This window comes from Chanodichthys erythropterus, chromosome 16 (assembly GCF_024489055.1).
Source record: "Chanodichthys erythropterus isolate Z2021 chromosome 16, ASM2448905v1, whole genome shotgun sequence".
Taxonomy (NCBI): Eukaryota; Metazoa; Chordata; class Actinopteri; order Cypriniformes; family Xenocyprididae; genus Chanodichthys; species Chanodichthys erythropterus.
The window spans coordinates 44,641,730-44,665,201 of NC_090236.1; the positions used below are offsets into that span (position 1 = coordinate 44,641,730).

General features: G+C 40.8%; 1 protein-coding gene across 1 annotated transcript in view; it reads left to right on the plus strand.

Moving 5' to 3' along the window:
* The window catches only part of wnt9a (wingless-type MMTV integration site family, member 9A), a 168,884-nt gene that overhangs the window by 75,968 nt on the left and 69,444 nt on the right, over positions 1-23,472 (plus strand). The window contains 2 exon segments of the mRNA XM_067363556.1: positions 17,230-17,489; positions 18,381-18,643. Coding sequence (XP_067219657.1) covers positions 17,230-17,489; positions 18,381-18,643 — 523 coding nt within the window.

The following is a 23,472-nucleotide window of genomic DNA, read 5'->3' on the forward strand; positions in this document are numbered from 1 at the left end:
GAACACACGTCAACCTTCCAGATCCACTCAATAACCGGTAAACCTGTGAGTAGAAGACATGTCAGCCGAAAGACTGAGTTACTACAACTACAAGTTGGATTATTGCATGTTGAAGACATCCAACTGCTGGTTCTGGAGGGTTTCACCGCTGACGTGATAATAAGGCGCCCGTGGTTAGAGCAGCACAACCCCATCCTCTCATGGAAAACTGGGGAAGTCCTGAAGTGGGGCGACACCTGTTTTCCTCAATGTTTCTCTATGTTACCTGTTCCAAGATCTCCAAGTTCCAAGTCTCTTCCTGTCTGTGCCACTTCTATTGAAAGTCCCCCAGAGAGATGCTCCGTGGATATTCCACAATGTTACACCCCCTTCAGTGACGTCTTCTGCCCCAAGAGAGCCTCCAAGCTGCCACCACACCGGCCATGGGATTGTGCCATCGACCTGCTTCCAGGTGCGTCAGTGCCAAGGGGAAACATCTATCCCCTTTCCATCCCGGAGGAGAAGGCCATGGTGGAGTACATTGAGGAGGCTTTGGCTCAAGGATACATCAGATCTTTTACTTCCCCTTGCTGCTTCCAGCTTCTTTTTTGTGGCGAAGAAGGATGGAGGCTTGCGGCCATGTATTGACTATCGAGCTCTCAACTCCGTCACTGTCAGGTTCAGGTACCCCCTTCCTCTCATCCCAGCGGCCCTGGAACATCTTTGTGGTGCCACTGTATTCACCAAGTTGGGCCTCCGCAGCATGTACAATAGTGTTGTCAAAAGTACCAGTACTTCGGTACCGAGTCGGTACTGAAATTTTGAAAATGTGACGATACCAGCATTTCTGTAGTACCGGTAGTACCGAGAATCCGGGTATATTCGGTACCTACTAATAGGGCTGTGCCAGTATTTACTTGAATATGACAGGAGTGAAGCACAAAGCTTTGTTTACAGAAGAAATAATAGGTTAGCAATTAAATGTGAATAAGAGAGGTACATGAGTACATTTAAGCTTCGTATTCTGTTTTCAGAATCACGATCTGGTCACCTGATTAGCAGAGAATTTAACAATATTCCATTAGTTATTCCACTGAACATGGAATCTGTTTAGAAGATCCTGTCCTGTCAGTTGTTTGTAACATCAGGAGATAACATGAAGATATTATTAAATAGAAATGGTCTCTTTCCTGCTCGTGTCCCACATCCCTCTCAAAGCGCAGAGCGGTAGGCTATATCAAAGTAATAACGGGACTTTGGCTATATATGACACGTCTTTGTGCGGAAATAAAAAACGAATGCTATTTGAAATAATATTTAACTTTCTTATTATTTAGGTTACAGTTATTTACGAGAACCGTAAAATTTTCATGGTATCGGTACAGACTACTGGAATTTTGGTACCATGACAACACTAACGTACAACCTCATCCGGATACGCGAGGGGGACGAGTGGAAGACCGCATTCATCACGCCCACCGGCCACTATGAACATCTTGTAATGCCGTATGGCCTGGTCAACGCCCCCCTCCGTATTCCAGGATTTCATCCATGAGGTTCTCTGGGAGTTTCTCCACAAGTTTGTGTTGGTCTACATCAACGACATCTTGATTTACTCCCGGAGCATGGCCGACCATCGCCGTCACGTTGCGGAGGTCCTGCAACGCCCGAGAGACTTCCAGCTCTACCTCAAGGCCGAGAAATGTTCCTTCCATCAATCCTCAGTGCAGTTCCTTGGATATCACATCGATCACAGTGGCATCCAGATGGACGAGGGGAAGGTGGCAGCCATCAGAGACTGGCCAACACCCTCAACAGTGAAGGAACTCCAACGATTCCTCGGCTTTGCCAATTTCTACCGACGTTTCATCCAGAACTACAGTGCCATTACCTGCCCTCTAACAAGCCTCCTCCGAAATAAACCCAAGTCTCTATCCTGGACACCTGCTGCCACAGAAGCCTTCAACGCTCTCTCCTTCACCACCACTCCACTCCTAGTTCATCCTGACCCCAAGAAGCCTTTTATCGTGGATGCCTCCACAACCGGAGTTGGAGCGGTCCTTTCACAGCAGCAGGGGAATCCGAGCCGACTCCATCCATGTGCCTTCTTCTCCCGCAAGCTCAACCCGGCGGAGGTGAACTACGACATCGGCAATCGTGAACTCCTCGCTGTCAAGCTGGCCCTCGAGGAGTGGAGGCATTGGCTAGAAGGAGCCAGACACCCATTCTTAGTACTCACTGACCATAAAAACCTTGAGTACCTCCGATCAGCCAAGAGACTAAACCCCAGACAGGCCCATTGGGCTCTCTTTTTCACTCGCTTCAACTTCACCATCTCCTATCGACCAGGCTCCAAAAACGTCAAGGCAGACGCCCTCTCAAGACTCCATGCTCCAAAAGAAAATCCTGAAGAAACTGAAACTATTCTCTCAGAGAAGTTATTCGTCAATCCAATTACCTGATCTAACGATACCCTTCCCTATTCCAATGCCTCCACCGCCACTCCGCCGGGTTGTCCACCAGGCTTGCAATATATCAACAGGACACGGCGCACTCCACAAATTCACTCTGCTCACTCTTCACTCTGCACTGGCCACCCGGGGGTCAATGAAACCCTCTCGTTGCTGAAAGAGCGCTTCTGGTGGCCCAACGTGGCTGCCGACGTCAGAAGGTACGTGCAGGGATGCAAGGAATGCGCCATCTCTAAGAGCCCTCGCCATCTACCATCAGGCAAACTCCTTCCTCTGCCCGTTTCCAATCGACCATGGTCACACCTAGGAGTGGACTTTGTCACGGATCTTCCAGCCTCCAATGGATGTACCTGCATACTTGTCGTGGTAGACAGATTCTCCAAATCCTGTCGTCTCATCCCTCTGAAAGGACTTCCCACAGCTATGGAAACAGCTGAAATAATGTTCAACAATGTGTTTCGATACTACAATATCCCCAAAGACGTCGTATCTGACAGAGGTCCACAGTTCATCTCCCTTGTGTGGAAAGCCTTCTTCTCGCTCCTAGGTGTGACCGTCAGCCTATCGTCAGGATACCATCCACAGTCGAACGGGCAGACGGAACGGAAGATCCAGGAGATCGGTCGCTTCCTCCGTACCTTCTGTCATGGCCACCAGGACTCTTGGAACTAGTACCTGGGCTGGGCTGAGTGCAAAACTCCCTGCGTCAACCGACCACCGGACTCACACCATTCCAGTGCGTACTCGGCTACCAACCCACACTGTTCCCCTGGACCGGGGAACCATCTGACGTACCATCTGTGGATTACTGGTTCAGAGAGAGCGAGAGGGTCTGGGACTCAGCCCAAAATCAACTACAACGTGCTCTTCGGAGGTGCAGGATTACTGCAGACCGCCGTCACTCCGAAGCTCCCATATACCAGCCAGGACAGAAGGTTTGGCTGTCCACCAGGGATATCCGCATGCGCCTCCCATGCCATAAGCTGAGTCCCAGGTTATTGGCCCATTCACCATCCTTGAGCAGGTCAACCCGGTCACCTACAAACTCCAACTACAACCTGAGTACCGAATTCACCCCACATTCCATGTGTCACTGTTGAAACCTCACCACCCTTCTGTTTCCCTCTCCACAGAGCCTGGTGTGACCGAGGACAAGCCCCCCCTTCCACTCATACTGGAGGATGGAGCTGCCTACGAGGTGCGAGACATCTTGGACTCCCGGCGCCGTGGTGGTCAGCTCGAATATCTCGTGGACTGGGAAGGCTATGGTCCTGAGGAACGTTCCTGGGTTCCACGTAACGACATTCTCGATCCCAACCTGCTAGACACATTCCACGCTGCTCATCCCAACAAACCTGCCCCTCGTGGAAGAGGAAGACCACCACGATGTCAGGGTCCTCGGCCCTCAGGAGCGGGCCATGGAGGGGGGGTACTGTAACAGACACGCCAGGCTCCAGCACCCACCAATCACAACATACACCTTCCCCTGAGTACTAATCACAGCCACCTGCACCTCATCAGCACGATCATCACCAGCACTAAAAGAGACACTCACACACACACAGCCACATTGTCTGGTCTCGTTTGCATTACAGGAACTTGCCTCTATGCTTACCTCAGGGACTCCAGTCAATATCTACCTGTCTCCAGTGTCTCTGTGTTCCCTCCTGTGCTCCAAGTCTGTGTGTGAGAGTCATCCGCCAGCGTCATCTCCAGTCAGCTTCTGTGATCTTCCTGCAAATACAAAGGGCAGTATTATCATCCATTCATTCTACTATCACTTCAACCATTGCCATTCACTTACCTGTTATCCGGTTTACCTCTGCTTGTGTCCATTAAACAACCTAAACCTTTACCTGCTGTCACCATCTGGCATATATTGTAACAGTTAAAAGAAGTAATTGTCTTTTTCAATGTGATGCTCAATGTGTTGGCCTTACAGTTAAGTTCTTAAGTCCTGCCGTACAGTTAAAGGGATACTCCACTATTTTTTTATATTAAACTATGTTATGCCCTTAACTTAGACGAGTTGATACATACCTCTCTCGTCTCAGTGCGTGCACTTTTCGCGGCGCGAAACTTTGTTAGCACTTAGGTTAGCCCAGTTCATTCAATAGGGGCCAAGCAGAGAAGCTATAACACCTCCACGTTTTTGAAGATATTACTGCGCCAAGTCAAAGTGCTCCCGAGCAATTGCTATGGTATTCCGCCATACAATATAGTTATCCATTTTACACGCTTAGAAAAGCGCAACGTTTTGTTTTGTGTCACCGTCCTAGGTCGAGTTACACTACTCGAGTAACTGTATTTAAATAGGGAAAACGTGGAGGTGTTTGGTAGCTTCTCTGCTTGGCCTCTATTGAATGAACTGGGCTAAGCTAAGTGCTAATAAAGTTTCGCCGCGAGACAGAGCGATTTAGTGCACGCACTGAGACGAGAGAGGTATGTATCAATTCGTCTTAGTTAAGGGAATAACATAGTTTAATATGAAAAAACGGTGGAGTATCCCTTTAAAATAGCCTGTTTGTTTACCCCAGAACACACAGATAAGCTGGATTAGAGTCTGTATAGATATTATTTATTGTTTTATTTATTATTTTTGTCAGATTTTATTCCTTATTTGAAATGTGTTATTGAAACAATATAATTATAATAAACAGTTAAAATATTACCATACAGTTGGCAATAACATGCACCATTTTAAATATGCAGAACAGAGGGGACCATGAATAACATATTAGTATGGCAATGAATGGAAAAGAGTTATGAGAATATGAGAGAATATTATTCAAAAATTCTATATTTTGTATTCTATGGAAACAACAGAACATGGTTTTGGAACTACATGAGGTTGGGTTAATAATGACATGACACGTTTAATTTTTAGGTGATCTATTCCTTGAAGAAGTCAAATGATAAGGTATTTCATGCGATAAAACTTCAATGTAAGATTTATTGCTAGTCACTATTGATATACTGTAGACATTCAGAGCAGTAAGACTGTCTGTCAAATCTATACAGTTTTGGAAAAAGAGCCCACATAGCTGAGATGACTACATATTTCAAAAGACTAAATACTTGACTGCTCTCCATTCTCACACATCCAGGCTTGCCCTCCAGCACTCTGGGTAAAAGTCTAAAAATACTGGGCTGTAAGCCATCACCGGTAGCCCAGGGATTAGTGGAGCTCAGTGTCTCTGGCAGCTCTCCAGTTCCATAGTAGCTTTTGTGTTTCAGATAGAAGCATGTCTCAAAGACTTCTCGGAGGCCCAACATGAAATTACTGTTTTGTTTCTATGAGATCTGTCAGTTTGTTCTTGGTTGAATTCTTACAGCCAACTGCATAAATTTTAAATTTCACTTTAGGCCAGAAAAAAAAAAAAAAAAAAGAAAAAAAAAAGAGAAATGTGTAATTTTGAGAAGAAGAAAAAAAAGGTTCATCCATTAGAAACAGCCATGAACAATACATCTATTTTAAAGCATTACATAGTTTAGTTGTTGTGTCTTGATATTTGATAATAATTAAACAGTGGTCACTTGTGAGTGAGTGAAATTAATGTCAAATGCATACATTTGATATTTTTTAGGTCATCAAATTTAGCCTACTAATTAAAGAAGTTATCTTGTATTGTTAAATGTGGCTATGTTGGAGAGGGATAAACATGCCATTATAAAATAAGCAATGGATGTGGGTGTTGTTAATATGCGTTTGCAAGTCTTTGCTTGCCTAGTTTCAGTTCCATGACTTGTCAATATATGACAAATTGCTGCAGTAAACTGATTCCTTACACTTAGCTTCAGCTCACAAAAATTGTGTTTGTGTTCATTTAAACATGCTGAACTCATGCCTTGTCAGAGGTCCCGAGACAAATATCTCACAAACATTTGCAACCACCTGTTTAAATCTGTGTTATGTCTTCAGAATTTCCCTTTAGTGCTTGGAATGAAACCTGCAGACTATCATGTTTGGCTCTCATAACCATTTTTATCATATATATATTATGTTTGTACATTGAGAGATGACAAAATATTACAGGATTACACAGTCAAGCCACAATTGTGTCTAATGTCCTAATTGGATTATGCAGTTGCATAATCAGGTTTCTTGACAGCAAATTTTTCAAACAAATAAATTAAAGCAGCATTTTGGCTTACACCTCAAAATCCGAAGTTAACTCTATTCATCAAAATATTCAGGTAATATTGCCATATGGTATGTGACTACACATATAGTGTTAAAGCACATTCATGAAGCGATCAAAAAGAGTGTGGTTATTGCTGCATATCTGCTCCAGATCTCACGGCAAGCCTGAAGGTTTGAACTGAATAAAAACACAAGTGGACCCACTTATATTTTTGCATGAAGTCACCTTTGAGCAACTGAATAAACATCATGGTTTTTTTTATGTGTCATGATTTCCTTTTGAGGCAGCTCTTTTTCAAACTCAGGATATATTGCATGAACATTTGGAAATGTAGCTGCATGACAAGAGTCAGTATATAGTGCCAAAATTATGTTGACATGGCAAAACTGTATTAAAATGATCAGAGCAGTAGGTTTCTGGAAACCTCCAGTGCTGGTCATTAATGTCATATAATGTCTTGTTTTGGTGTTATGTTTCATGTTCATATTTCATGGTTTATTTTTCAAGTTCATGCTTTGTTTCTTTGCTTATGTTTGCCATGTGCTCCCCGATGTCATGTGATTCCCCTGTCCTCATGTGATCATGTCATGTGCTTCCCTAGTCGAATGTGTTATGTTGTCATTAGGTGTGTTCGAGCTCATGCAGTGCCGCACAGACCGATCGGCGGCTGACTTGAAGCAGTGCATGCCGTTAACGCCTGTTTCACACATAATCCGTCTGCAGTGCGTGTGCAGTCCGTATGCAGTGCGTATGTGTTGCTGAAGCAGGAAGCGGCCATTGTGCTTTCACACAGCACATGTTTGCAGCGCGTAATGTTATATTCATTACGCTTATATATTGACAGTTGCTGGAGTAGTTTAGTACACGTAAACATGACACAAAGATTTGAAAACTTACTGTCGACACTAACAGCCGACGAAACTGCTTCCCATGCCTTTTCCTTCGCATTCAAATCTTTGTACAATACATTCTGGGGGTCATACAGAATTTTATGTTTTTCAGCCTCAACGATGAGACGAGTGTCATCCATGTCACCTTGTTTTTGAATAGGTTGGTTTAGGTCCGCCTGTCACGTCATTGCCTGCTGGGATGCGAGTTTCCCTCCAACGATGGGGAAAAACATATCTGATCGCATTATGCAAGTAAACACTGTTAATTTTTTTTTTAAATAAAATAATTGTTTTGAAATGATACAACTGAACTGTGAAATTGAAATGTTTCCTTTTGGCATGAATATAGCTTGTTGCAGGCATGGCGTTAAATCATTAAAAAAAAATCTTTATGTAATGTACTAAATGTACAAAGTAGTTTAAATGTGCATAATTTCTTTTTTTTTTTTTTTTTTTTTTTTTTTTACAATTTCAGGTCAATCCATGTTCATTTTGCCCACACACAATCTGCTGCACTTGCAGCACAGCAAAAATAGACTCGGTACGTAAACAATCGCAGACGCACTGCTCCTGGAATGCAATGCCGGACCACAACCGCTTGCAGTGTGAACACTCTAATCCGTTAACATGGGTGCGTAAAAAAGGTGTGTTTGACTGCGGCTGGATGTAACCAATTGGTGAGAGTAGCCACATGCAGGCAGGGAGGAGCTGAAAACGGAGACGTGAAGTTGGACACTTTCTGCTTCCCGTAGTGACGTTCGTGCTGCGTTTGCATACTTTTTATCACAATTAAATAAATGCAATATTTGACTAATACATAATGTTTCAGAGACATTTTCATTCAATACTTAAGTTTTTTCTCAGTTTTATTTTGATAAACATGACACCATGGGCGAGGCTAGCCCCTTTTTAGGGGTGCTTCAGCGTGAGAACCCGTTATGTAGTGTTGTGAAACAACTAAGTTGCTCCAAAGCTGTGTCTCACACATCTTTCCTTTTACCTAGTTATTCCGATTCCGAAACCATATCGGTGAGTACTGGAGTCAGTATAAAAAAAATAAAAATATCCCCCCTGGGTGATGCTACTCCTCAAACCACCAACAGAGCATATAAAATACCAAAAATATAAATCTTTTTTTTAAAACATCGCAAAGTAAAACGCTGCGTTTATATAGAACTTTCTCTTTACGACCACAACAAACGGGACACATTTCAGACACGCGTTCCGACTTCGCCTCAGCGCCAGGCGCAAGTCAAACGAGCACGGAAAAGATAGCTTCAGTTGAACAACAGTGAACTGCAGTCAGATGAGATGTTGTCAGGCTATGTCGGTAAAACTCAGAAAAATTAACATGACTGTCCAATCAGACGTTATACTGTGCTCGCGGCGCACACTCAAGAATTACATGCGCAAATGCGCTGGCGCGTGCTGCATAATTTCTTTATTATAGCTTAAATAAAGCGCAAAAGAAACGAGCAATGACCGTCGTTGTTCTGTTGTAAGTCATGAAATTACCAAACATGCGACTAAAGCTGCCTCAAAACTGTGCAGGCATGCATGTATTTGTTGACATGGTTTTAAAGCTATTGTTATCCAATTTGTTGGCCTTAAAACGTCTTAAAATGCACATATGTACACCAGGGAAATCTAAATTTTCTTGGGGAGCATGCCCCCGTACCAGGCCCGGCGCCACGAGGGGGCAAAAGGGGGCATTGCCCACTCAGATCTGATTTGTGCCCCCTCAGATCTGATTTGTCCCCATTCACCCGATTGATTTTAACTTTTTTTAATGTGTACGATAACACGGGTGTGATGAAAACGTTCAATATGCCCCTGCTAAATTCAAACCTGCTTTCCCACTGCTGGCGCTGAGCCAGAGATTGACGCGCTCTGTGCTTTTCATATATTTCAGAAATATTCAGTTTTCAACCACGTTTATTTGAGGTTTCAGACATTTAAATGAGGTCTAGACTATATATAAAAATGACATTTATAGTTTGTTGAATGCAGATTCCATACAAAGTTGTTTATTCATAGCCTATCAGATAATGCGTATGAAACAAAGTTTACTCTCTTATCCCAGTTCATCAGCCATGATCATGATCAGTAAAGGTGTTTAAACAAAACACATTCATTTCCACGTATTTGACAATCGGAAAATATCATATAATTCATGATATAGTTAACTAGTTTGTGAATATTTTAAATAAAAAAGGAAAAACAAAATAAACGCGATACCTGTAGCTTGAATTTAAATTAATGTTCTAAAAAAACAGGATTTCCCAAAAGGGGGTTCGCGAGGGAATTGCAAGTTGATGACATGCAATTAAATAAATTATAATTAAATCATTAAAAATCAAACAAATAGACTAAATAATATTCAAATAAAAAAAGCTAAATTTGGCAACAAAACTTAATATATTATTTATTCTGCATGTGACCATTCAGTTACAGAACTAAACGCGTCTGTTCAATTCAAAGTGGGCCGAACGAGAGCCGCACCTCACTTTGCCCATTTCGCCTCACCTTTGATTGACAAGATGATGGAGGAAATTTTTCTTCCAAAGAGAAATGTAAAAGCGTCTATTTAAGCGAGTTTGTCATTGATTGTACTGTTTTGTTGTTGTTGTTTTTTTGTTTTTTTTTTATTAAGAATAATAATTAACTCATCATTAATGAACCCATCATTAAAATGCCTTCACGGGCGTTCGTGCGTGTCCACTGGCGCGGTGCTGTTATGAATGCCCGTGCGGCCGTGAGCATTTTAATTTCACTTTTGAATTAGCGATTCAAAAGCCCTCTCCATCAATTAACATGTAGGAAAATATACTCACCTTCACACCCCTAGTTCAGAACCACCCGAGCCCCCTCCAGAATTATGAATGCCCCCCTAGTTTGTGTGTCCAGGCGCCGGCCCTGCCCCGTACCCCCCTAGGAAACTACATTTTCTGACCTCGGTAATTAAAACCCGGCGTGCTGCCTGGCTTATATTCTTGAAATCTGAGGTAAACGTGCATTTCTCCAAATGTGCGCACATTTGGACTAAAAGTTTGTGTGTATGCACTGTGATCAAAAATAAATGGGACCAAACACGATTGAATTTGTGTCTCGTTATTCAATTAATATCTACCGATTGATTTCGCAATTCTATCAGAAATGAAGAATTATTAGTGTCGTAGTGGTGCAAATATCTAAGCTATCTAATACTTCAAATCTCAAGGTTAAATCAGAAGATTTTTTTGTAAAAAGTTGATGTAACAGCTGCCAAAAATAGTATATAGCGCCGCTGTGGTTTTTAACAAATAAAAAAAAAAAAAAAACTTTTCAAAACACCCCACCATCCTCTGTTTTTTTTTTCATAAATCGCACTCTGCCTATAATAAGTGTTTATTTTCGGACTATTTTAGTCCAGCGGGTTGCCGCCACTGTGGAGTAGCACAGGAGCTGGGTGACTCGTCCATAGTCATAAACGGAGAGAAGTAGCGTCGGTTATAATGTTCTTCCGCAAGGCGCATGCAGTTACTTTGTTCAATGACAAAAAGGAAAAATCTAATCTAACCAATCTGATGACTGTTCATACAAAAGGAGGCACATGGAGTTAACGGTCAGGAAAACCATTTGAGTGAAGAAGGATTTGTGTTTGTTACAGGGGGCTGTCTGTGTGAACTCTCAAAATTAAGCTGGTGTTCTGAAATGGTCTCAAAAAAAAGAAAAAAAAAGTTTAGTTGAATCAATGTTAAAATGATAAAGTTATTTTTCAATAGATATATTTTTAGTTTTTGTGTGAAAAGAGGGTGGGTGGTGGCAGTGGGGCTTGGGTGCTCAGCACCCCTAAAGCTCTGACCCTAGAATCGCCCCTGCATGACACAATATAACATTGCAACTACATGAAAAGAGCTTTAACTCTAATAAAAATACAGATTTGTGAGCATTAGTGAAACTAAAGGCATGACAATAAACACGAAACATGTGATCGTTGTCATGCGGTGAATCCGGCCACTCATGAAACAGCTGTGTTGTCATCAGTGCTCATGCAGCTCCTTTTGAGAAACTGCACTGGCTGACTTAGGTGGCTGATCTCTAATCACTATCGTTGTACTTTGAAGCCATACGTCACAGTCACATGGCATCTGCGCTGTCTCAAGTCGGACAAAATTTCTTACTGGCATGCACTGCTTCAAGTCAGCCGCCGATCAGTCTGTTCAGCGCTGCATCAAGTCGAACAAGCCTATTGGTTGATTTAGTCATGTGGTTTATCAGTTCTGTTTTGTGATTGGTTCATTGTCTTGATTGTTCACAGGTGTTCCTTGTTTGTCATTAGTCTCTCTGTATATATAGCCCTCATGTTTCATTGTTCTCTTGTCTAGCTTTGTTTCCTGTAATCAGCTGTTGGTGAGTTTGTTTTTGTTTAAAGTCAAGCCACTTCTATGTTTTGTGTTTATTTCATGTTTCTGCTCAATAAACTGCACTGGGGTTCGCTTCGCTTTGCCTCCAGTGGAAAATCGTTACATGTCAACATCTGCTGCTCTGTTGATGTATGTTTTCTGGGCAACCCCTAGGTTGTAGTTAATAATAGACAGCGCCTATATTAGAAGACAAAAGTGGCAGATTTAAAGCTATAATCTTCACTGTAATAACATATGTGTTTAAAACCTGTGTTCATAAGTTTTGTAAATCCATTTATTTCTTTGCCTCTCATTGAATGTGTAAAAGGAACCCAGAAATTACACATAATGAGCTACTGCTCTGCCAGTGTTGTCAATTGGTGTGACCAATATGGTCATGAGCTGACAGTCTTGTCCCTTGAATGTGTTATGAAAGTAACTCTCAGCTCTCCTCGTCACAAACCACAGAATGCTGGTTAGATGTTCGCCAGCTATGTGGCAGACCCAGCAAGTGTGTTTAATGCTTGCATGCTCTAAAATAAACTGACAAAAGAGGTACTACCCATCACATCCTGCCTACACCATGTCTAAAACATGCAACATTTGCTGAAATTCAAAATTATGTGTATGGTACATATTATATGCCAGTGGTTCTCAACTCTGTCTAATACTGCACATTTTGTGTCTCTTAGTTAAACACCTTATTTAAACAATCAGCTTCTTAGCCAAGAGCTGCATGAACAGAATTTGATCTGTCAGATAAAGGAAATGTACAAAATGTGCAGAGCTGTGGGTCCCCAGGCTAGAGTTGGACAGTAGATAAAGTGAAGTCCATTTTAGGTTCATACAAACATTAACTTTTGAACTGGAATTGTGTTTTCCATAGTGCATTAGACATTTGAGATCACTAACCACAGATTTCATTCATGCTATTGAGCTGACAGGGCACACATAAAGTGCCCAAAACATCCGTCATTCATTTTTTCCTTACTTGAGGTGAAGCCAGGCTTGTCCTTCCATTCATTCAGTTATGCAGCAGGAACTCTAAAGTAGTTCTTATTTGTCTGGACTGGTAGTATCACATTTAAAGGGGGGGTTACATGTTTTTTTTTCTAGGCTTGATTGTGTTTTGGGGGCACAGTTTAACATGTCTTAATGCTTCGTTTTTTTTTTTTTAAATGCTGTATTTTTCATATATTTTATCTTAATTCTACACCTCTGTTTCCACTGTCATATGAACGGCTCGTTTGACTTCCTGCTTCTATGAAGCCACTCCCTCCGACATACGCAATGTGCTCAGATTGGTCAGCAGGTTGGTTACTGGCCCAGTCTGTCGTGATTCGCTGAAGCGTCCGGAAATGCCACGCCCCTTACCATTCGTAGTTACGCGCTTAGGTGGAAAGTAAATAATAGCGCCTACATTGCTGTATCAAATTGAACCGAATCAGACCCAGATGAAGAGGAAAAAGTAGAACCTCTGCAATCGCGGCTTTTGAAGGATGTTTATGAATGGTATTTCATTTAGTATTTGTGTCAAAGTGTTTAGATGCTTTCACTGCTGTTTGTTAGCTTTCAATATACAGTTTTGTCCTGATTAAAGCTTTACTGTAGTAAATACATGCCTGAGTAGTCGCATTTTTGTAAAAGTAGCGTTTAATTTATAGCATGAACAACTGTTTGTCTATGAACATAGAAGTTTGTTGGTGTTTGTTGCACTAGAATTTAGCTAACTGGCTTGCAAAAACGAGTTGCTCTTTGTATACGTCCTAGATTCATTAAACATAGCAACAGAACTATAACATTACGTTTAAAAGACAAACAATAAAACGTACTTACAGTTTGGGGCTGATAAACAGCAGCTTCTGCTTTTAAAGTAGGAAATGCTTCATCTTTCAGTAAAAGCCTTTGTGTAAATCCAGCATTGAACTCGTGTAGATTCTGGAATCTGTCTTCAGCACCGCATCCAGTGTAGAAAATATCACAGATTATAATGGGTTCTATATCTTTTGATGCGTCGCGTTGCACAGCTCGCGTTCGGTGTAAACAACTCTTCCACTTTCATTATGCTGCGCCACATGGCCTCGCCCACTTTGTTGCGTGTTCCCGGGGGCAGTGTTTGTTAATAGCAAGGGTTTATGATGTCACCAACCCGGGAAGAAGCTTGTTGTAGTCCAAACCACCCGTTTTTGTAGGCAATAAAATGCCATAACTTTAAAAGACTATCTCCTTGTGCATTGAACTTTCAGCGCTGTAACTTTGCAGATACTGTTTATGCTCAAGCAGCAACATTACACACTAACTAAAGTTAAAAAAGTGAAATTGCATGCAACCCCCCCTTTAAGCCACAGTCACACTTTAAGCTCCTTTTACTTCCATTAATACACATACAAACATGGGGGACCAACAACATTAGCTCATGCAAAGAAATTCAAAGAGTATACATGGGACCATTAGACAATCTTAACATCAAAGAGTATATAAATAATGCAAATTATTAAAGCTGCAAAGCTGTACAGGGTTGCAGTGTTGGAGGAAAATCAGTAAATTCTGTAGATGTCTGTAGAAATGTTGCTTACTCAAAGTCTAGTGTGACCAGGGTTGGGGAGTAACTGAATACATGTAACAGCGTTACATAATCCGGATACAAAAATCCAGCAACTAATTTGTTACAGTTGTCAAAAAAAAAAAAAAAAAGCATAGTAATCAGATTACAGTTACATTTTGGAAAAAAAGGGGGATACTATCAAGATTACACTCGTTTTATTTAAAACTAAATAAATCATTATTTTGCCATAACACACATTAAGCACTGCTCGCTTATACAGTATTTCCTGGTTCTGCGAGCCACCCGCTGATGCATGCGCAAATAACACCCGTCTACAATCTCCTCAGACACAGATTTAACCACTGCTGCTAGTTGAAATGATGCTGCCCGTGGGGAAAAACAATTCAATTTTCAATTCATGGAAATTTCGCTGCTATTTTGTTTTCAAAGAAGAAAATGCAAACAACAAGGTTGTACAGTGCAAACGCTGCCTTCCAGCTACGGGAAAGCAGAACCGAGCTTGTTTATGTTATCGAGTTTTGTTATGATCTGATGTGACTTTTATATTTTTAAGCTCTAAACAACAACGGTAATATTGCAATAGATAATTTATCAGATTTGTAAAATAATTTTTATTGTTGAGACCCGTTCAAAAGTATGGAACGTGTTAAAACTTGCAGAAATTTAGAAGAAATAATTAAATTCCATTTTTAAATTAAATTTTATTTACAGTAAAGTTTCGAACGTTCAGCGACGTCAAATAACTGCCAGATTCAAACTGTGCTTTCGCGCTCTGGCTACAAGACGGACGCGCGCAGCTCTTGTCATATCACAGCTATGCAGTGTTTTCAGGCACATAATGTTTATTTTAAGGTTTCAGACAATGAATATGCATAAGCACCATTAAAACAATACATTAAGCGTTTATAATTTACACATTGATGTCCGACATCAGTGGAAGCAGCAATAACAAATATAATTTGGCGTCATTTATTCATATCAGACACACATAATGGGCCTAAGTAACTATAAAGTTTACTCTATTATTCTTCCAGTTCACCAGCCACTTACTTGCATATATTTCGGAAGAAAATTATGAATTAACCTGCTGTAAATCCGACTGACAGGACTCTTGTGAACTGCAGCGCAAACTAAGATGGCGGCGCCCATCTCGCATTATAGATCAAGATAAAGATCATTTATAAAGGTTTTAAAACAACAAAGCACACTCACTTACACATATTTGAGAATCGGAATATCAGATAGTTGATGACATGGTAAGCAATTTTGCGAATATTTTAAATAAAAAAGGAATAATAGCGATCCATCTGTCATACAAGGCTTGTTCGACTTGATGCAGCGCCGCAAAGACCGATCGGCGGCTGACTTGAAGCAGTGCATGCCGGTAAGAAATGTTGTCCGACTTGAGACAGCGCTGACATCATGTGACTGTGACGTATGCCTTTAAAGTACCGCGAGAGCGATTCGAGATCAGCCGCCTGAGTTAGCCAGCGCAGTTTCTCAAGAGGAGCTGCACGAGCGCTGATGACGACACAGCTGTTTCATGATTGGCCGGATTAACCGCATGCCAGCGATCACGTGTGTTTCGTGTTTATTGTCACGCCTTCAGCTCCATTAATGCTCAAAAATCTGTGTTTTATAACAGTTAAAGCTCTTTTCATGTAGTCGCGATGTTGTATTGTGTCATGTTTATCAAAATAAAACGGATAAAAAACAAAGACCCCACTACATTGTTATTTAAATAACATATGCTTATGTTGAACTTTACTCTTGTAAAAACAGACGCTGTAAGCAGTACATAAAGTTTTGAATAAAGGTCTCTGAAACATCAGTGTATTAGTCAAATATTGCATTTCACTTCAGCTGTGATAAAGTATGCAAACCGATGCAAACGCAGCGCGAGCGTCACTACGGGATGCAGAAAGTGTCCGACTTCACGTCTCCGTTTTCAGCTCCTCCCCGCCTGCACGCGGCTAATCTCGCCGATCGGTTACATCCAGCCGCAGCCGATGTCGAACACACCTACAGTGTTATTGTTGCTGCATTCAGCACTCCTGACACGCAAGACGCGTCGCTATGGAAACATTAAAGGCGAACGTTCTAAAATAACGGTCGCCTTAAACTCACTCTGGGGGGACAGAATATTTTAAACTCACGATCGAAAGGGTTAAAGGAGCTATATAAGAATTTTCATGTAAAGAGTCGGATGTTTTTTTCGGGAAAATCAAAAGGATGTGTCGTTTATGCTCTTTCCTGATTTCTGTTCAATTATTATTGCTTATACAATGTTCATCCAACACCAGCTCACGTCACTATGGAGTGTGTGCATGGAGCAATAATTTGCTGGCTGAAGTTCACTTAATGACCACTGGTATCACTAATAACTAAGGTTTATGAATTCTACATAGAGCCTCTTTAAGAACAGCTGTAACTTCAGAGAAAAGACAGGAAATGTTATGAAACAGAGAGCTGAACGGAATCAGGAAATAATCTGATTAAGACTTGAATTTGCATTGGCCAAACAAACAGCTTGGCTCAATGTGTAGAGTGTATTTATTTATATCACAATAACAGTATCATATATCACTGAAACTATACACTGTACCTCACAACTGTCTATATTAATATTAAATAACTTTGTCTTTTGTTTAGGACACAACCTTTTCTAAATGGTAAAGGCTACTGGCTGACACATCCCTTCTGACGTTCATATATATACTATCATACCAACAATTGCCTTTTAACAATTCCCAGTAAGAGTTAAGGTATTTGTCTCCATGATCTCTCTCATAGACTGACTGGTAAAGAACCCCTGTCCATTCTGCCACTGACCTCACAGCCAGATGAAAGAACGGGCAAGGCACACTACAAGCTGTGTGATCGACTCAAACTGGAGAAGAAACAGCGCAGAATGTGCAGACGGGACCCTGGAGTGGCCGAGACTCTCATAGAGGCCATCAGTATGAGTGCCTTAGAGTGCCAGTACCAGTTCCGCTTTGAGAGATGGAACTGCACTTTGGAGGGTAACTACAGGGCTCAAATTTTAAAGAGAGGTAAGTAGTGTGCAATATACAATGACTTTTTTGCTGGGGTCAACTTTTTACAAATAAATTCTAAAGCATTATTTAGGTTTGTCTTGCACAACCCACACTGTAAAATAAATAAATATATACAATACATTTGAGTTTAATAAACTAAACTTAAAGTACCCCTATTATGGTATTTATTAAGGTTCCTAATTTTGATTGGAGGTCTCCTACAATAGGTTTACATGCATCCAAAGTCATGCATCTCTATAAACACCTCCTTTCTGAGAGCTTACTCTGGAATTACTGACAACTCGTTTCAGGCAGTTCAGAATTGGATCTTTCGTTTGGGAGACAGTTACTCTGTGCATTTCGATCTTTAAAACTTTGCAGATATTTTACATTCACAAACAGCAATATAACACACTACATGAAAGGTATATCCAAAAAAAGGGTTAGGGTTAGGACCATTAATCCATGAAATTACTATGAGTATGACATGACTATGAAAATACAAAATAAAAGACATGAAACAAGAAAGTGATATCAAAACCCAAAACCAACCATGACACTCCAGTCTCGGTGTTATAATAAGCTGATTTTACTGTATGCACTCAAGAAACCAAAAAGTGTTCAGGTTTACAGTTCTCAGATTTATTTGATGAACAAAGTTTAAAGAACAGCATTTATTTGAAATAGAAATTATTTATAACATCATAAATGTCTTTACTGTAATTTTTGTTTAATTTAATGCATCCTTGCTGAACAAAAGTAAGTGTAAGGTGGGGTTGGTGCTGTTACTAGCATTCCCTGCAGGTGAAATTCAACTTATAAAATCACAGGAAAAAAAAAAAAATCACAGAATTAAAGGTCAGGAATTAACTATTGGCTGCCTCATAACCCCCATGTTCCTTACAGGCTTCAAGGAGACGGCATTCCTCTATGCCATCTCTTCAGCAGGCCTGACCCACGCCATGGCCAAAGCCTGCAGTGCTGGCCGCATGGAGCGCTGCACTTGTGATGAGGCTCCTGACCTGGAGAACCGCAAGGCTTGGCAGTGGGGAGGCTGTGGAGACAACCTCAAGTACAGCAACAAATTTGTCAAAGACTTCTTGGGTAAGAGGTCCAATAAGGACCTCCGTGCCCGGATAGACCTGCACAACAGCAATGTAGGAATGAAGGTAGGCTGCTAAGATATATTAAAACGTATTTGTCAGGTTAGTATAGTTATGTTTATTGGGGTGTTTTTTTTTTTTTTTTTTTTTTTTTATTAAATGTCACTGGCAAAACTGTTTTTATAATGAGAATCATAATGTGGGAAATGTATAAAAGACACATGCAAACATGGAGTTGATTGTATCACTTAGCTTTCTTTCATTGTGGTGGTTAAATTAACAGCTTCATAAATTCTTTAAGGGCACATAAATAGTCTATAAAAGACCTATTTTAAATCACTTAAATTGACTTTAATTCAGTAATTTATAATAAATGCCCATTAATCAAGGTTTGGTTTCCCTTTCAGTCTAAAAAGCATTAAGTTTGTCCAAGTATTTCATTGTTTTTGGTAAGAGAAAGAGTTACATACAAGGTAACATTGAGGCCCTTGTAAGAGTAAAAACAAAAAAAAAGAAGGAACAGAAAAAGACCCATAACTGAGAGCCAAAGTAAACTAAAGATCTGGCACCAACATATTGTCTCATATTGTTAGTTTTAGTTTTAGAATGAATATAAATTACAGCACTGCTCAGCAGACGCTCAGGACTCTTTGCTTGTCCATCTGAAGTAGTCATCCTCGGGCCATTTTGTCTGCGATAAGAGATTTACAACACTGCATTTTTGGTCCATCTGCACATGTAAGGAGGTGTAAGGGGTTTGGGGTCAAATTCCATATGGAGAACAAACTTGGAATGTGCTAGCCTCGGCATCACCTGCATTTTAAAGCTGACGTTACACATTTTCCTCTCCTTCCATTGTGGTGGATTTGCAGTTTTTGTTGAACAAGTCTACCACTTGTTCAACAGAAACTGTCCAGACAGCACTTTTTTATACTTAAGGTTCAGTTCAAATTCTTACCACTGCATGAAAAGGCATGTCTCCGGACCGTAAACATCCACGCACAAACCCGTAAACGACACAATTCTGGCAGTTTCTGTACATGTGCTCTGGCGTGCCTGTTTTATGACACGGCCAGAAATGGACCACTTCATGTGCGGATTTTTCTCAGTCTATTCACCAATGCTATAAACCCCTGTACACGGATGGAAATGTTCACTCACTCATCGGTAAATCCCTGTGTTTTGTGCACGCGATGTAAATCTCCACAAATTCCTGGGTACAAGCAGTTAAATCTCCGGAAACGGACACTCATGTCTAAATAAACTTCTGTAAATTACCGTACATTTAATGTATTTTAAATGCTACTGGCTTTTGGTATAAAAATGCATCATATTAGCATATCAAAAGTTGTCGTCAACAAAGCCACAGACACAGCAAAGCATCAACAAAACTCTTTGAGTAAATTTTTGAGTAAATGCAGGACTGCAACATTTAAAGGAATAGTCCACTTTCAAATAAACATTTCCTGATAATTTACTCACCCACATGTCATCCAAGATGTCCATGTCCTTCTTTCTTCAGTCAAAAAGAAATTAAGGTTTTTGATGAAAACATTCCAGGATTATTCTCCTTATAGTGGACTTCAATGGACTCAATGGACTTCAAATGGTTGAAGGTCAAAATGAGTTTTAGTACAGCTTCAAAGGGCTTTAAACGATACCAGACAAGCAATAATGGTCTTATCTAGCGAAACGATCTGTAATTTTCTTTAAAAAACAAAACAAATGTATATGCTTTATAAACACAAATGATTGCCTTGCAAGTGCTTCACCATTCTGCCCTCCATATTCTTCAAAAAGCTTGTGCTGTGTGTCCTACACCATCCCTATTCAACTTACGGAACGAACACGGCAGCAGTTCCGTTTTTTCCGTAAGTAGAATAGGGAAGGCGTAAGACATACAGCGTAAGCGTTTTGAAGAATACGGAAGGTGTAATTTTAAGAAAATGACTGATTATTTCACTAGATAAGATCCTTACTCCTCGTCTGGTATCGTTTAAAGCCCTTTGAAGCTGCATAGAAACTTAATTTGACCTTCAACCGTTTGGAGTCCATTGAAGCAAAGAACAGTTGTGGATCATCCAGGTAATGACACAGTATTAAGTATGAAAAAATTCAGCTTTAATTTTGACTAAATATGTTAAATGAAATAGCTTAATCAGGGCAGTACTAAAAAATAACAACTCCCTCTTATTTTGTTTAAAAGGTTAGTTCACCCAAAAATTAAATATCTTTAATTAATTACTCGCCCTCATGTTGTTCCACACCCGTAAATCCTTCATTCATCTTCGGAACACAAATTAAGATATTTATTTATGAAATCCGAGAGCTATATGATTCGTCCACAGACAGCAATATAATCACCACTGTCAAGGACCAGTAAAGTACTAAAGACCTTGTTAAAACAGTTGATGTGACTACAGTAGTTCAACCTTAATGTTATGAAACAACAAGAATACTTTGTAAAACAAAACAAAAATAACAACTTTATTCAACTATATCTTCTTTTCCCTGTCATTATCCTTACGCAGGTGACGCAGTAAGCATAGTGCAGTCTTGCATGTTTACGTCCACATGCCAGCTCAGTATTGGTCATGTGAGCAGAACGACGCATACATGTGATGCTGACGCAGGAGCTGGCCAATAATGAGTTGGCGTTCTGACATAGAACCTGGAAGTGCTGAACATAAACAAAGCATGCAAATGACACAAAAGACAAGAGACTGTTGAATAAAGATATTATTAGGGCTAGTGTTGTCAAAAGTACCGACTTCGGTACCTAGTCGGTACTGAAATTTTAAAAACGTGACACTTTGAGCGCTGTTGTGCGGATTCGTAAACATCTCTGATTGGCCGTTGTTTTCACGGCTCATCGGATATGTCTGTGATAGGCTTCAATGATCAACACTGTTAAAACGTTGTCAATAGTCATCAATTAATCTCTTTACTAAGCGCCTGCTTTCAATCGCTCACGCTCCCACTTTCAAAACGCTTTCAAATTCAAACACTTCCGTGTGCTTTCAAATGCTCCCACGCGCTGATCATTATAGCCAATCACAGGCATATCCGATGAGCGCGTCAACACAATGTCCAATCAGAGATGTTTATGAATCCGCTCAACAGCGCTCAAAGCGTCACGTTTTTAAAATTTCAGTACCGATAGGTACCGAAGTCGGTACTTTTGACAACACTAATTAGGGCCTGAGCACCAATGGTGTGAGGACCCTATTGGAATTGCTCCATTTATTAGGCCCCAAGCCCTGAAAGGGCGAAGGCCCTTATTGTTTTCCTTAGGATTATTAGGGCCTAAGCCACTAAGGCACAGGGCCCTAATAATTTAAGGATTTTTTTTTTTTCAACCATCCAGGGATTTTTTGGGGCCTTAATGTGCTCAAACTCTTGAAAATTGGCCCACACATTGGAATCTGCAGCCATTAGGACTGCACAGAGGCTGGGACCCAGGCATGGCACAGGGGCTCTACGGCGCCCCCTTGAATTGGGTCTGAAAACTTAGTCTCTATATCAAACACGCTTGCATGTATTAGTATGAAACTCAGTACACATATAGAACTCATCGGGACTAACAACTTTTGTGGTTTAAGTTATACAGCAGCTCAACAGGAAGCCAGCTGTTATGGGTTGTTCAAAAAACGCATGCTCTGGATTTTGATATACTCCTCCTAGGCGATTAATCCGATCACCACCAAACTCGGTCAGCCTGAAGTCAAGACATTGATGATGCAAAATTACAAGCGGATTATTGATATCACGAACGGTTTGGCCATGGTGAGGCAACGAATAATTTATGGTGAGATAAGGGGAACAGGAAGTGTGTTATAACATCTGCATACATTGATTGATTTTTATGAAACTTCAGCTGTTCGTTCATTGTAGGAGGCCAATCACATGGATGTGACTATTGCGAGTCAAAATTATAGTGGCACCAACAAGTGTTATAAACATTTGCTCTGTAATATTCGTTTAGTTTTTGAAAGGCAGGTTAAAAAAGACATTGTTTTTATTTTGTTTTTATTATGACTTTGGTAATTATACCCTTTGCAGGTTATTGGACACTGTTAAATTTGTGCTTTAAGTTTGTGACAAGCACATAAAAATTATTACGTTTTTCATTGGAGTAATAATAAAGAATCTGTCCCACATTCATTTGTCTTACTGTGTTGGGCTTGGAAAACTGCCACATCAAACAAGAAAAAAAAATACAAGTGTATATATAGGCATCAGTATCGGTTTCGGTGAGTACCAGAAAAATAGTATCGGTACTCGTACTTGTCACGGAAACGACAAGGTTTTTTTTTTTTTTTTTCAATAATCGCGCATAAACGTTATTCCTTCAAAAACAAACACGTACATACATGTTCCTCACATATTATATCCGTGGACATTCCAACTGTCAAGTTCCGCGACCCCCTTCCTCTCATCCCAGCTGCCCTGGAACATCTCCGTGGTGCCACTGTTTTCTCCAAGTTGGACCTCCGCAGTGCCTACAACCTCATCCGGATACGTGAGGGGGATGAGTGGAAGACTGCCTTTGTGACCCCTACTGGCCACTACAAATATCTCATCATGCCTTATGGATTAGTCAATGCCCCCTCCGTATTCCAGGATTTCATACATGGGGTGCTCCGAGAGTTCCTGCACAGTTCTGTCAGTTCTGGTTTACATCGACGACATCCTCATTTACTCCTGGAGCTTGGCCTAACATCGCCAGCACATTGTGGAGGTCCTGCAACGCCAGAGGGAGTTCCATCTGTTCCTCAAGGCAGAGAAATGCTCCTTCCATCAACCCTCAGTGCAGTTCCTTGGCTATAAAATCGACAGCAGTGGCATCCGGATGGACGAGGGGAAGGTGGATGCCATCAGAAACTGGCAAGCAC